The sequence below is a fragment of the Uloborus diversus genome, chromosome 10 (assembly GCF_026930045.1).
Source record: "Uloborus diversus isolate 005 chromosome 10, Udiv.v.3.1, whole genome shotgun sequence".
Taxonomy (NCBI): domain Eukaryota; kingdom Metazoa; phylum Arthropoda; class Arachnida; order Araneae; family Uloboridae; genus Uloborus; species Uloborus diversus.
In genome coordinates, this window is record NC_072740.1 from 53,388,600 (window position 1) to 53,403,221 (window position 14,622).

The window sequence follows — 14,622 nt, forward strand, 5'->3', positions numbered from 1 at the left end:
GCTTGGGTGCCCACCCAGGGCTGTCGTGCCACTGAGGAAGGAAATAATAAGATGAAAGAATTGAGTGTAAAATTTATAATCTCATATAAAAAACACAATGTTCAACAGCATGTTAAATAATTTTTCACTCAAAAATAATAAAAAATTGGAACACTTTCCGATGAACATGAATGTAATTTTCTTTTCTTTCTTTTTTTTTTTATTTTTTCCGAAAACGCTATCTTATTTGACTGTAAACAAGCTCTGAATAAAATCTGTGAACAAAATACCCCTAATTTTCAGTACTATCATCAACTGACAAGAAAATTAAACTTTATTCTGTGCAGTATTGAAGTATTTTATTTCCCTGTAGACTTTTCTTTAGATAATGAACCTGAACCAAATAATTTCACATCTCAAGTTATATAGGTTTTTATTTCAAAGACTTCTAAATAACTGTTGTATCATTGAAATTGCAGGTTTTTTTTTTATCAAAATGCTAAACATTTTCACATTATACTGGTTGCACCATAAAAGTAAATGTATATGAATTTCCTGTAAATTTTCATAGAAGATGTGTTTCATGTAGCTTCAGTTTATTTGTCTTGGAAAAGAAGATGTTGCAGCAATGTCCAAAACAGATGCCATTCATTAAGCTCCCCTCAGTAGAGGCACAGAAAGAGTTGCATTGGAAATGACATTTGATTCTGATATTTCTAGATATATTCTTGATATTTCTAGCAATCATAATCTTTACTGATTCGTTTAAAATTTTTTTGGTATTTCCTTTAGATGTAGTATTTTGCCGTCACCTTGTAATGGCCATCTCATTAGACAGTAATTATTTCAGCAATATTTTTTGACCTTTTAATTTAAGGTGGACCAAACCTCTCTAACACGATCGGCCAAACCTCTCTCAAATAAGGAGATATGACATAATTTGGGTCGCGCTTAAAAAACTACTAATAAAAAAATTAATATATTTTTCAAATAAAAATAATAATGTAAAAGTTGCCACTCATCTTAAGGAAACAAAAAATGTCAATTTTGGAAAAGTTCTAACGGGTAGGGAAAAAAAATATAAAACTGCATTTGTAAAAAGCGGGTGGAACCTCCCTAGTTTCCCCGACAATTAATAATTATATACTAGCTGCATGCCCGGCGTTGCCACGGACTTCCCCAAAAAATGAAAGAGATGTTTTTGTACCACTCTGACATCAACGCGTTTAAGGAATAAATTAAATGGGCGTAATGACAAGGTTTACAAAACAGCAGTAAAACACATTTTTGGCAAAAAATCTCATTCATGTTAATAATAGTTATGATATATTACAAGTTATGAGTATTTTCAATGAGCACAAAAGATGAAAATATATGCATTATCAATTATAATCTGTGCTAATGTTAAACTAAATTTACATCTGATAGACTATATCTGAAATATTTATGTACAATAACAATCAGCTTTTTTACATAAAATGACACATATTGCTTGGTTGATTACGCGAAACTAATGCATCAAAACTTAAAAAATACGAATATGCATTAATTTAATACCAAGTCATCAGATTCCTACTAAGCTTTTGTTAAAATCATTAAGAGTAAACTTTTTGTTCAACTCTGTTTCATTTAAAGAAATCCCCAAAAATCTTAATTTAACGTGTTCTTTAAACTGTACAAAATATATTTCAAGTAAAAAACAGGGAGGAAAAAGAGAGTTACTATAGTTCAAAAACTCACCCATGTAAAGGGAAAAAGTCCAAAAAAACAAATACAATTAGTCCCACATCCTAAATTTAGCAAAATATAAGGCTGGTAATGATAAACTTACATTACAATAAACAAAAAAAAAACTAAAAAAAAAATAACATTTATATGCTGAAAAGAGTTAAAAAACGTAGGCTGTATAGAAAATAAAAAAAAAATTTTTGAAAAAAAAAAAAAATAGAACCGACTTCAAAATTGCTCTAAAAAGTGAAAAATAATTTTATTCTTTAAACACCATCGATAATACTTTTAAACATAATTTTGAAGTTGGCGCAAAAACGATCGATAAAATCATTCACAGCCATAACTCAACTACAAATATAAATTTTACCAGGTCCAGTTTCTTCACTACCAACATGCATTACGCATTGATGACAGCATATTTGAGTAACGATATAAATGTTTCGTTCCTAACTTTGGATGATTTTTTGATAAAAATATGAACGAAGCATGGTTACAATGGATTTACTTTTTGTTTTTGCGCCAACTTCAAAAATTATGTTTAAAAGTATTATCGATGGTGTTTAAAGAATAAAATTATTTTCACTTTTTAGAGCAATTTTGAAGTCGGTTCTATTTTTTTTTTTTTTTTTTTTTTTCAAAAATTTTTTATTTCATTCTTTTAGTGTAAATGTATATATTTCAGTAAAAGTAAGAAGTTACCTAGTAAGAAGTTCGGCTCTGTATCACTGTATTGCTTTAGAAAAGCCTTTATTCAAAATTATCATTACAATTACTATTAATGTTACTGTTATATGGCACCAAACTTTTTATAACATGAGTTTCGTATTGTCGCGTAGATGAAGATAGCGAAGACAATGTGAAAAGCCAAATGAAGCGAATACTCGTTATTCTCAACTCGAGATCTTTATTCAGAACCACGAATGAACGTTACATCTCCTTATATACAACTTGAGAAAGTGCTGGAACTTTCCAGACTTGGAAAGATACAGAAATTAATAAACATTCGAGAAAATACGGGAAACAGTAGAAACAAAATTTTAGTAAAATTCACTTTATCCTAGTCGGGATTTGAACCCGGGTCGCTTCGTGTGGGAGGCGAGAATTCTACCATTGAGCCACCGTTATCCACGAATGAAAAGTGCGAACTTCGCTACAATATCATTTTTAATTGCATAAAATTTACTGTTTTTTGCCCATAACTTTTTTTCTAAAGAACAAATATGGTCAAAACAAAGTAATGGGACCTAAGTTGAGCCATCCCCTATCCATTAAAAAAAGAATCATCAAAATCGGTTCACTAGGTGAGACGCTATGAGTGGACAAACAAAAAAAAAAAAAAACATACATACGGTATGAACTGATACCGCCTCCTTTTTGAAGTCGGTTAAAAAGGGCAGACGATAAATAAATTTATGTCCGGTTGGTTGTTTTGATTACGTTCATGCCAGCTCATTTTCAAGCATAGTCATGATCAATTACTACTTACTAGACCATCCTTAGTATGAGAACCCTATATTTAACTAGTTAGAATCTGAAAAATGTCATTATTTCATAAGTCAAATTTTATTTAAAAATTCATAAAAATATGATCCCATTGAGATCCCAACTTGAAACTTTGCACAAATGAAGATGAAAATACACACAATTTTTTGAGAATTTTTTAAAAAAAAAATTATTCATTATACCTTTTCTGAGAAATTTAAATTTAAAATTTAAATTTCATTTTTTTTAAATTAAAAATTTTCTGAAATTAGTCATGTTGCATATCTAATTAAAACAGCAACTAATGTACTGTAAAATGCTTTTTACCAAGTCTTTCCTATCTATATTTGGTGCTGAGTTATCGTCCATTTTATGTTCAAACATCCATGAAAAAAAGAGGGTTTTTTCGAAAAATCAAAGTGTCATAAATAAAAAAATAATAGAGATAAAAGTCTAAAAATTTGGACTTTTGATTACCTCAAAAGGTACAATTGATGAGCCCAAATTTCAAAGAAATACAAAAAGGTGAGGGAAAAAACTTTGGATCACTTGACATGGAATGACTCCAATCGTGTTTCAATGATTATTTTCTTTCTGATTAACAGAAAATTCAATAAAAAAGCGATTCTCAGGTATTATTCTTACTTCACGTATATTGGGCGTTTAGTATATTTTCAATGTAACCACTCTTGACATTAATAATTATATCGACATTTTCTTTGTCTTTTATGCTTGCATGAAGTATGCAGTGCATGCTTTTTGTCACCTCTCCTTTTGGTCAGGTTGAAAGGGAAATCACATTAGTATAGGCATAGCTTTAGTGTGGTGCAGTAATAATACTTTTTTTTTTAATTAGCAGAAAATTCAATACAATGGAATTACCAGGATATATTCAAACTTCATCTATAATATTGGGCGTTAATATATTTTCGATGTGATCCTTCTTGAAATTTTTAATGTAGGCGTGTTTTATGTTTTATACTTGCATGAAATATACATAATAATCATCTATCTACTTGCTTAGAGTAAAATATTTTTTATTATTATGCTTTATTGCAAATTTTCATGACCATAGAGATAAAATTAGATACTTTCCTTCGGTTTAGATTTGATATTTACTATTAGCTGTTGGCAATTATTGCACCTTTACCACGGAAGAGGCATTGCTGCGCTTATGCGTAACATAAATTCCTTGTAGGTGTGGCTTTTCTGCTGATGTGGCGCTTACGATCGACATTTGCCGAGAATTGATGATAAAACGTAGTTAGGCTGCTTATTCGATGACCTGAATTTTTTTTTACTAATTCAGAAAACATCTTTCTGTGGTGTTTCGGAAATAACCTACTCTTTGAAAATACTAGGGATAAACCCTTGATTTCCAAATTATATATTTTCCAGATCGTAGTCCCAACCTTTTTCTAAACAATAAACTAAAAAATATATTGTGATATATTTTTTTTAATTCAATCGTCAGTTGAAGTTTTAAATTGCAGTAAAAGCCCCACTAAAAGAAATTTTAGGGTATGCCAAATTCTCTCTTCACGAATTTCAAGTTTTGTCGGTTGCGAAGAAATGAAAGCTCTTATTTAAAATCATTATCTAAAATCTATTATCACATATTAAAGCTGCAAATAAATTTACCCCTTAACCAACGATTGAAGTTTCAACAGCCCTGGGTCCAAAACGCAAACAAGTTCCTGCACCTCCAAGCTGTACCGAAGGCGCAGGGACTTACTGAAAGTAAATGTACATGCATGGTACAACTGGTTTAACTCCTTAACTTACAAATTATGAGTGAGACATGTTTTTGTATTCGGGCCAAGCCCCAAATTTATGTTTGGCTCGATCAATATAAAACTGGACAGACCTACACACGTCTCACTTAAAGCTAAATTTTATTACTGTTAGTTCAGCAAAAAAAAAAACAATCGGCGAAAATCGTAATCGCGAAAGCGAACCCTCTTCATAATATGAGAAGTATGTAAAAGCAAAAAACAAGATACAATCATGGATACACTTGCTTCTTTTCTAGGCGTAACGTGTTGCATCAAAGTGATGGTATTGAAAATCTTGGAGAAATACAGTGGCCTTTTAGCGTTGACTCTGTTCATTGCATGGGTGCTTGTTTTTTTTGTGCTTGCAAAAGGGTGTGAAATCAATCTGGAAAGGTAAGGATTTTCATCCATACTTGTCTGAAATTTGTAAAAAAAAAAAAGAATATCCCAATTCTCATTGTTTGTTTTTGTAGGTTGTATATGTCTCTGCAACATTTCCGTATATTGTTCTTGTCTGCCTGTTAGTCAGAGGTTTAACACTACCTGGTGCATGGAAGGGAATTGCTTTTTATCTTACTCCCAGATGGGAATTATTGATGAGTTTTAAGGTTTGTTGTTAACATGATTCTTGTATAGTTACTGACAACAGCTTTGTAATGCATTCGGCTATATATTTGCTTGTTTTTTAGGTTTGGGGAGATGCTGCAACTCAAATATTTTATTCTGTTGGTGCTGCTTGGGGAGCAATTCTCACAATGGCTAGCTATAACAAATTTAGCAACAATGTTTACAGGTACGAACCCCGAAATTTCTGTTTTACATTTTTAATGCGAATCTAATTTGTAAAATAGTGTAAAGTTGCATGTTTTGTTTTGCAGAGATTCTTTGCTTATTCCTTTGATAAACTGTGGAACCAGTATTTTTGCCGGATTTGTAGTTTTCTCAATTATTGGATTTATGGCTTATGAAACTGGACAAAAAATTGAAGATGTAGTATCTCAAGGTATTTATCTTTCATATTTTATCCTAATTGTTTCCACTTTTTTAAAGTAATTAACGACAAAATCGTGAAAAGTAGTTCTTATGAAAAGAATAAAAACGATAAGGTTTAATAACGTACCATCAAATGTGTTCTAAATGTGAGGGAAAAGAGTAAAAAAAATAAATTCAAATGTCCTTATGAAATGTTTCTCTACTCTAAATCGCTATCTCGAGAAGTGGTTTTTGTTTGCATATCTTTTTATAGAACTCCAAAAGCTCAGTTTTGACTTGCCTCTCTAACCACAAGCTCAGCTCAGTGAACTTCCGTATTTTACTATAATTACAAAAGTGTATGAAATGAATCTTCAACTTTAAGAAATAGAAAAAATCCGATTCAAGTTGAACCCTTGAACTAAGGTGTAATATATACACTGTCACAAAAATAAATAAATAAATGCATCCAGAAGAAATCGAGTCACAATAGCGAAACTCGACAGGAATACTGTATGGTAAGAGAATGATTTAGATTTTGACGCCAAGAGCAGCTGGGAGAGTTAAAAAGCATGATTGCTCATGCCATAGGACTATTCAAACGAATCTGTTGACTTGGGTGGGCGGTATTGCGACTCGATAGATGTCTATGAGATGCAACCGGTAACAGTACGAAACCTTGCTGGAAATTGAAATAGGGCGTATAGAAGGCCTCAGAGAAGCCGGTTGAACAAGCGTATCGACTTCCACCGCAGGCGGAACAATGTGGTAGTTGCTCTTTGTTTGCGATAATAAATCACGGAAGAGATAGTCTACCGTCACGGAGGGTCAAAGCTTCCCAGGAACACAAATGAACACGAGGGTTCCACAATCATAAGAGCAACCCCTTCCGCACCAGCTATGATCAATTCAAAGCAATTAACTGCCTTCCAAGCATTCGTGTGTACCAAGGGAAATCATTTGGGAACGATTGGCCCGACGCTTTTATATGGATTTAACGTCCCTTAAAACACCTACCACTGGCCCCACATCATAGGTAGTATGGTTGGGCGTTGGCCGAACTCCGTTAAGATAGAGCATGTCCTACTGAAAGCAAGATCTTCTGCGATGAATTCCAATTCAGTCTCAGTGCTGTTATCCAACACACACACACGCGTTGAGGCGGCCAGGAAAGTGGTTCGATCCAGCATTTGTTGAGTGGCATACGGCGATTACACTGTGATAGTGTCGGGAACGATTTCTTGGGAGACAATCCTCTCTAGTCGTCTGTCAATGCATTGGCGGGTTGTAACTATGTAGAAAACATTTCAACACCGTTGCACTGCCTATGCTATTAAGTCACCTAGGTTCAATGTATTAGCAAGACAACGTTTGTTATACTATTTAGGGCATTCAAAAAATAAGTTAAACTTGTTTCCACATAGATGGCAGCATCCCGTAACAAGAAGGAAACGTAAGCAGATGATACATTAGTTCCACAGCTTCCAACTGCAGCAATTTCATTCGGATAGTTTGAATCGTTGCTGCGTAGTACGAGAAAAAAATGACGCGGCAACTGGAAACGTACTCCAACGTTGAAGTCCGCGGAACAGTAAGTTTTTTTGTGAGCAAAACGTTTAACAAGTACAGAGATTCATTGTGTTGTCCTCTTGCACGACAATGCAAGACCTCACAAGGCACGCACAACACAGGATTTGCTTCGCAGTTTGGATGGGAGGTCTGGTAGCATCACCCTAAAGTCCCGATCTGGCGCCTTGCGACTTCCACGTGCTCGGCAAATTCAGAACATTTGGGTGGAAGAGAATTTGCCATCGGTCACGACTCACGAGGTTCAGACAGCTGTTCTAAGCTGACTCAAGGAACAGGGAGCGGATTTCTATCGTCAGGGCATCGAACGATTAGTGCTACAGTCCGACGAATGTCTGCAACGACTGGGAGATTTTGTAGTAAAATAGTGATGTAACTGTGTCATATTGTATTGTAGCACACTACTCGATAAAGTGTTTTTTGACCTAAATTGTTCGAGTGTAACTCACTTTTTGAACGCCCCTAGTACTTACTGATTCATAAGCCTTTATCATGAAATAACTTCGTAATAAAACTATCCTTTGTTCTGAATCTCTTAATAATTTGCTTGTCTCTTTATGCACTGTATAAATGTTAAGTTCTATCATAGTAGCTCACTTCCTTTTGGATGCAAATAATTTTTAGTGACAGTGTATATTCAAGCTGGCCGTTTTCTGTGATACTCGTATTTCCCATTGCAGTAGCATTTTTTCCTCCAATTAGTCTAAGTTTTTAGCATTTCTATCGTTTCTAGATAGATCTGTGTCAATCCTGCTGTAAGTTTCCCTCTAAACCATTCGTTATCTCCTGCTTTTTTTTTCGTCGTGGAAGTTAATCTTTAACAATTCATAATCTCATATCTTGTAACAAAATCAATTGCTATCCCTTTCAGCGGAATCCTTTTTAATGTGTGCTTTTTGAGTTAGAATGTACTGGTGTGATGTACACACCTAATGCAAAGTTAGGCGCATTAGGTTTTGATATTTCAGTTAGTCATTTTAAAAAAATGATTCTTTGTATTATGAATTTTACACCAATATGTTTCTTTTTCAGGTCCTGGCTTAGCTTTTGTAGTATATCCAGAGGCAATCTCACGATTGCCTCTTTCGCCCATTTGGGCATTTCTTTTTTTCTTTATGCTTTTTGCAATTGGTCTGGATAGTCAGGTAATTAAGCTTCTTTTTATCTTAAAAAGCACATTCATACAGGCTATACCTTTAACCAATTACATGCCATACGGTATTTTTACGGTTTAAATAATGATTTGCAGGTTTAAAAACGTTTGGATGAGTTATTTTCTTAGCAAGGGGGGGGGGGTTTCAAAAAACATATCGGTTCCAAATTTTAAAAAACAATGCAAAATTTTTTTCTAGGCTAACCATTCTGTAAAAATGTTACTTATCCAATATTTGGAACCAATCGTAAAATTCCTGTGAGGCCTGTATAAGGCACTCCAAACAGTTATCACTTAGTACTTAAGAGAAAAGGTTGAGCTTTAGCTTTATGCTTGCACTTGCGTCTTTAAATGCTACGATTGCAATAAAAATTCTTTTTTTACTCGTAGCTGCAAAATTCAGATCCAACTACTGAGAAAGTATGGTTATGCTCTGGTTAAAGGAAAGCTTTTAGTTTTGACCACGTTAGTTTTAAATGTCTAAATTTTGCATGAACACACAGTATGTAGTTCTATATATGGTGTGGTCATAGTTTTATCTTCAGTACACTTCAGAACTTCTAGAAAATTTTTGTTTTGTGGATGACTTTTTATTTTGGTTTTTTATCTTAATCAGTATTTTTTAAACTGCTTCTTAAACTTTAACGTTTATTATTTTAAAACAAGATTTCTTAACATTAGTTCTGATTTGTACTTTTCTTTTTAAAATATTCACTGTTTTTCGACATTTGTCAAGATTAGTTTTATTTTGCGAAATTTCACCTTTTAATTTCATTTTTATGAAGAAACCCAATAGGTAGTTAACTAAATAGAAATTAATTTTATTTTGAAACTGAACATTTATGTTAAAAGTTATGTAACAAACTATCAGTGAATATTTTTTGCATTGAATATTTTGAACTTTATTTTGTGATTGCAACAGAGTTATAGCATGCGACGATTTTCCACTTGAAAAAGCAGAAAATCGTTTGTCATGCTTATAACATCGAAGTGGTTGAAACATTTTCTGTTGAAATTAGTGATTTGGTTTTTGCTTTTCAGCAGATTTTTTCCTTTGGAGATATAAACTGACTATGTTTTCCAGTCCCTATATTGATCAAAATTAAACTCTACTTGCACATTTTAAAGCTTGAAGAAAGCAATTTCGGTTTCTAGACTGGACAGCACAGTCAGTTTTCGATGACGGGGCCAAAATGGTTCCAGCGATCCCCCCTGCCGATTGTGCTGCAGCAGCTAAGGAGGTACCTTTTAGCTCTGTACATGGTAATTATAACTTAGGGTATGGACAATGCGGAATGCAGAAGACTTCCATGTTCTGGAATAAAGAGGCTATTTTTTTACTGGTGATAGATATAGTTCGTTCATGGCTCCATATCAAAATTTTGTTAGTTCATGATTTCAAGTCATTTATTTTAAGTTTTGGAATTTAACTTAAATTGAAATCATGTATTTTATCTCTTTAAAAGTAATCATGTATACTGGGCCGTCACTGGAATTGAAGTGCTGTTCAATTCAACCCCCAGGTAGAAGGGAAATACTAAGCGTACAGTAAGTCTGCTTTAAATATTTGCAAAGTTGTTTCTCATGAAAGACAGTGAGAACAAGCTGAAACCTGATTTTCCGAAATCTACTACATGTTATAATTGCAAATAGAAATTAAAATCTTAAAGAACTGTGCAACCAGCAAGCTTTACTTATATATCAGGATGTGGCATGCTTCAGTTTGCTAAAGAATTTTTAGATTAGGTTAGGTGAGAAACTAAAACTGCGCTCTCTCGATATATATGAATATATTGAACACGTGATAGAGCAGTTGCCAGATTTGGTTTTGGGCGGCCCTGTGAGAATCTAGTTAATTTCAATAAAAATCATTCAGCTCTGTTCAAGCATTTTTGAAAAAAAAAAATTTTTTTGTGCTTTGTTTTTGGCACATTTTAGAATTGAAATGTTTATAGATATTCATCAATGTAGTGCAAACATGTATTTTTATCATTTTGAATTTCTGATATTTTTTGTTAAGTATCTTTATTGTTCATGAGTGTAAATACCTGTTCTAAAACATTGGAGCCATATATCCATGGATTTTCTTACATCATACGTGTGAAATATGCAAACATGGCGGTAGCATTGTTTAAAAGAAGAAATAAAAGAAAGTAAAGACTTAGAATGAGATTGAAGTGAAAATCTGTCATTGAAAAGACAAATTATGTGTGCCTCTTTGCATATAGAATATTTCATTTCTTCCTGAATATTTTCTGCTTAAAAAGAGAAGTGTTTGAAAAACAATTTTCCTCCACAAAAAGCTGCAAGTTATGAGTTTAAAAATTAGCGAACCTTTTCATATTTGTTTTTAAATTAAAGTCTTGGATTTTTAAACTTTTCCAAAAATTTTACGATGCCAAATATATGAATTTAAACTACACTGTTGTAGATACTTTATGAGTGCAAATATCTTTAAACATTCAGTACTAGTAAAATAAAATCGTTTGAAGAACAGGAACTCACTTTTTAATTCTTTGAAATTTTGTTACTGTAGATTTTGTGTGTTAATTGTGGAATTTTTGTGTTATGTCAAGTCATCATGAACTGTACTAATGTTTAATTTTAGTACTATGCTTTTTTTTTTCTTTTTTAACAAGCAGTCTATTTCCTTCAGAAACATTTTCAAAGAACTTTTATTAATTTCCTTTTGTTTTAACATATTACATTTTTAATAAAAACCTATTTTTAAAAACCTTTTCCATAAGCTTGATATACTTAATCAAAGTTGGGTTCTTAGTTTCAAAAAATATAATTTTATATTAATAACATATTTGGTGCACTAATTTTTCCACCTTTTAAAAAACTTACTATGTTTAGGCTATTTTTACGAACAGCTGCATAATCTTAGTTTACTAATTAATGTCCGCCTAAGATTGCTATGAAATATGGTTTCTGTAAAAGGATTTTTTTCCAATAAATTAACCTTAGTTTTTAAGTAAGAGCAGAAACCAGATTTTTAGTTCAAACATTTTACCACTGCTAATTATTTCCTCTGCTTTCTTTGTTAATTTTAAGCATTGTATTTCTCCCTAACAAAACTGCTTACCTGTTCTAAATTTCATTATTTGCTTAATAAATTTTAATGCTTCATTTTCTAACTAAATGTTTCAACTATGTAAACTTAAGTGCTTTTAATTATATTTGTTGGAAATGCTTTTTTTTTCCCAATTATTGAAATATTCAATACATTTTCTATTTTAGCATATACTTCATTCATTCAGTTTGAAAAAGCTTCAAAATGGTTAGGATTTACTCCACTGTGTTTTGAAATGAATTTGATTTAAAATGAAGTAGATTAAATGAATCCTTGAAATTGTAATGAGTTCTTACACATTTTTATTGGTAAAAGAGACATTTCAGTTAAACTTCTTAATGTAGACTCTTTGATTTTGCATGAAAAAAAAGGTCAATATATTAAATGCTTAAAACTTGTTCATGTTAAGAGGCAATTTCTAACTGAATGAATGAAAAATATGTTCTATACAATGTTTTTTATTATTTTTTTAATTTATTTTATTTTTATTTTTTATTTTTTGAAATGATCACTGTAATTTCTTTCATGATTATCAATGTGTTTACTATTGTGAGCTCTATGCTAAGAAATTTCTCTTATTTCTAAATTTTTATCTATATTTCTAAACTTCTTTATCAAAATTATTGCTATGAATTTCTTATAAAACAATTTTCCTGACTCAAACCCATTTCTTAATCACTAACCATTTCTTAATGTTTAACATTGCCCTTCCTACTGTAACTGCCTTCCCTAAAAACTATTTCCCCACTACATTGTTAGATTGAGAAAATGTGACCTATTTAATTTCACTAATGAAACTAATGTGTATTATAATTATTCTTTCTAAGAATAAAAATTCTCTTCTTTAAACATAAGCAGTTAAATTAATAGTTCTCTCTCCTAACTTTTTTTTATGTATCACATACTGTTCAGTAGAAGCAATTATTTTTTTAACTTAGAGATTAAATATATAATTTTTTGCATTGCATTAGGCTTAAGTTTTAGTTTTAAAGTATGTCAGGGTAATTTATGTACCCTAATTACCCCTGCCCACTAACTCGACTTTCTAAAGTTAATTACTATTTAAATTCTTTTGCTCTTTGGGCTTTTAATAACTTTATCAATTCTTGAAGTGGGTTGAGAATAAAATCCTTTAACTATTATAGAAGCAGCACAAAATGTGCTGAAGGTAATGCTTAAATGCCTTTATATCTGTATTTTTGATAATAGTATTAGGTTTCTGTGCGCCCTTCGGAGAGGACAACTGCACCAGCCTCAAGTCAACACGTCATTGTGAAAGTGTAACTTTTTGTGCACTATTTATCACTTCCTATTTTGTACTAGCGATATATTTTGTCATTGCGCTACATGCAAGTGGTCAGTTAATGTTCTTGTAATCTAAAAATGTTTTCAGCCTTTTTTTTTTAGTAATGTTTCTATAAGTGTTAATTACATTGAACAATGCTAACATAAGTATTTATTTCAAAGTATCTAAACAGAGACACTAAGATTTTCAAAAATTTTATCTAATTTACTTTATCTAAAAGAAATGGTTTTGAGCATACATTTTATTTAAGGTTACAAATATTGCACTGTAAGGAAACTTCATACACTATTTTTCAAATTTAGATTTTTTTTTAAATTATATAATCTTCAATGTTTACCAATGATTTTAAACTTACAAGGTCATTTTGATTTTTAAATAATGAACATAAATCAGTCAGCAGTAGCTTTCATGAGTAAAGTTATTTAATATTTAACTCATCACTTAAGATTTTGAAAATTTAATTCAGAATTTAAAAACTGGCTGAATTTAATTTTGAATCGAATAACTGACCACTGCGCTATATACAACTGTTAGCACTCCAAACCACAAGCAAATGTTATTAATGCCTTAAATATTTAATTTTAACGTATTTTCAAAGTTCATAATTGAATAAAAGTTGTGTAAGATTTTGAATGTACTTTATGCACTTAACAATTAAAATATTCACTTTTATTTGCTTGTGGTTGGATTCTTGCTTGCATGTTTGTCATGGTTGTGGTCGGCACTAAATTATAGCTGCACTTTGCTCGTAATGCTTAATATAGAATCAAATAAAATTTTTGAACATTTTGCTATTCGTAGCTTTTATCTTTTTTGCAAAGCTCTTACGAATTGCTTAGTTATGGCAGTTATGTAAAAAAGAAATTGCTTTTAAAATCAAAAGTTTAAGCTTTGGCTGCAGACCACAGCTTATGGCAGAACTTGTATCTCTTTTCTCTTTATTTCGATTACAACTAGCCATCTTGCGTAAACTACTGAATAATATTAGATTTTCTCTTTTCAGTTTGGTATGTTTGAAACAGCTATAAGTGCTTTTGTTGATGAATTCCCAGATGTCTTGCAAAAAAGAAAAACTCTTTTCACTGCATTCCTTTGCTGCGTGATGTTTCTTCTAGGATTACCTTGTGTTACTGAGGTAGCTGATGCTGTAAACGTTATGCATTTTCCTAAAACTTTCTCAGGACTCCTTCAATAATTGGGAAGACAAAAATCCGTTACTGTTTTAATTTTAAAAAAAAATAGAATTTCTTGTGCTATTACATAATACAAAATTTATGTAGCTGAAAGAACAATTTCGGAAAAACAATATTCTGAGGTAATTTAAACTAGACTTGCCGAGAGTACGTGATGCTTACTCGATAGACAACGGGCATCATCCTATATTGTACTTTTGCTCTGCGCTCAAGTCTAATTTAAATCTCCTTGTAGTCATTATTATCAGTCTAAAATGCGTCGGAAGGATTGGTCATTAGAGGATACAGTGGAGTAGCAAAGGAGGATATAGGGCCATAATTCTTCAATGAAGCAATAAAATTATATGCATGCAGATGCACGCATGTGT

The 14,622-nt window shown here is 31.8% G+C and overlaps 1 protein-coding gene across 1 annotated transcript in view; it reads left to right on the forward strand.

Annotated features, from left to right (window-relative positions):
* Window positions 1-14,622, forward strand: part of LOC129231293 (sodium-dependent proline transporter-like) — a 79,749-nt gene that overhangs the window by 59,922 nt on the left and 5,205 nt on the right. The window contains exons 7-10 of the mRNA XM_054865581.1: window positions 5,657-5,760; window positions 5,846-5,970; window positions 8,559-8,671; window positions 14,065-14,196. Of these exons, the coding sequence (XP_054721556.1) occupies window positions 5,657-5,760; window positions 5,846-5,970; window positions 8,559-8,671; window positions 14,065-14,196 (474 nt within the window). The remainder of the gene's footprint in view (window positions 1-5,656; window positions 5,761-5,845; window positions 5,971-8,558; window positions 8,672-14,064; window positions 14,197-14,622) is intronic.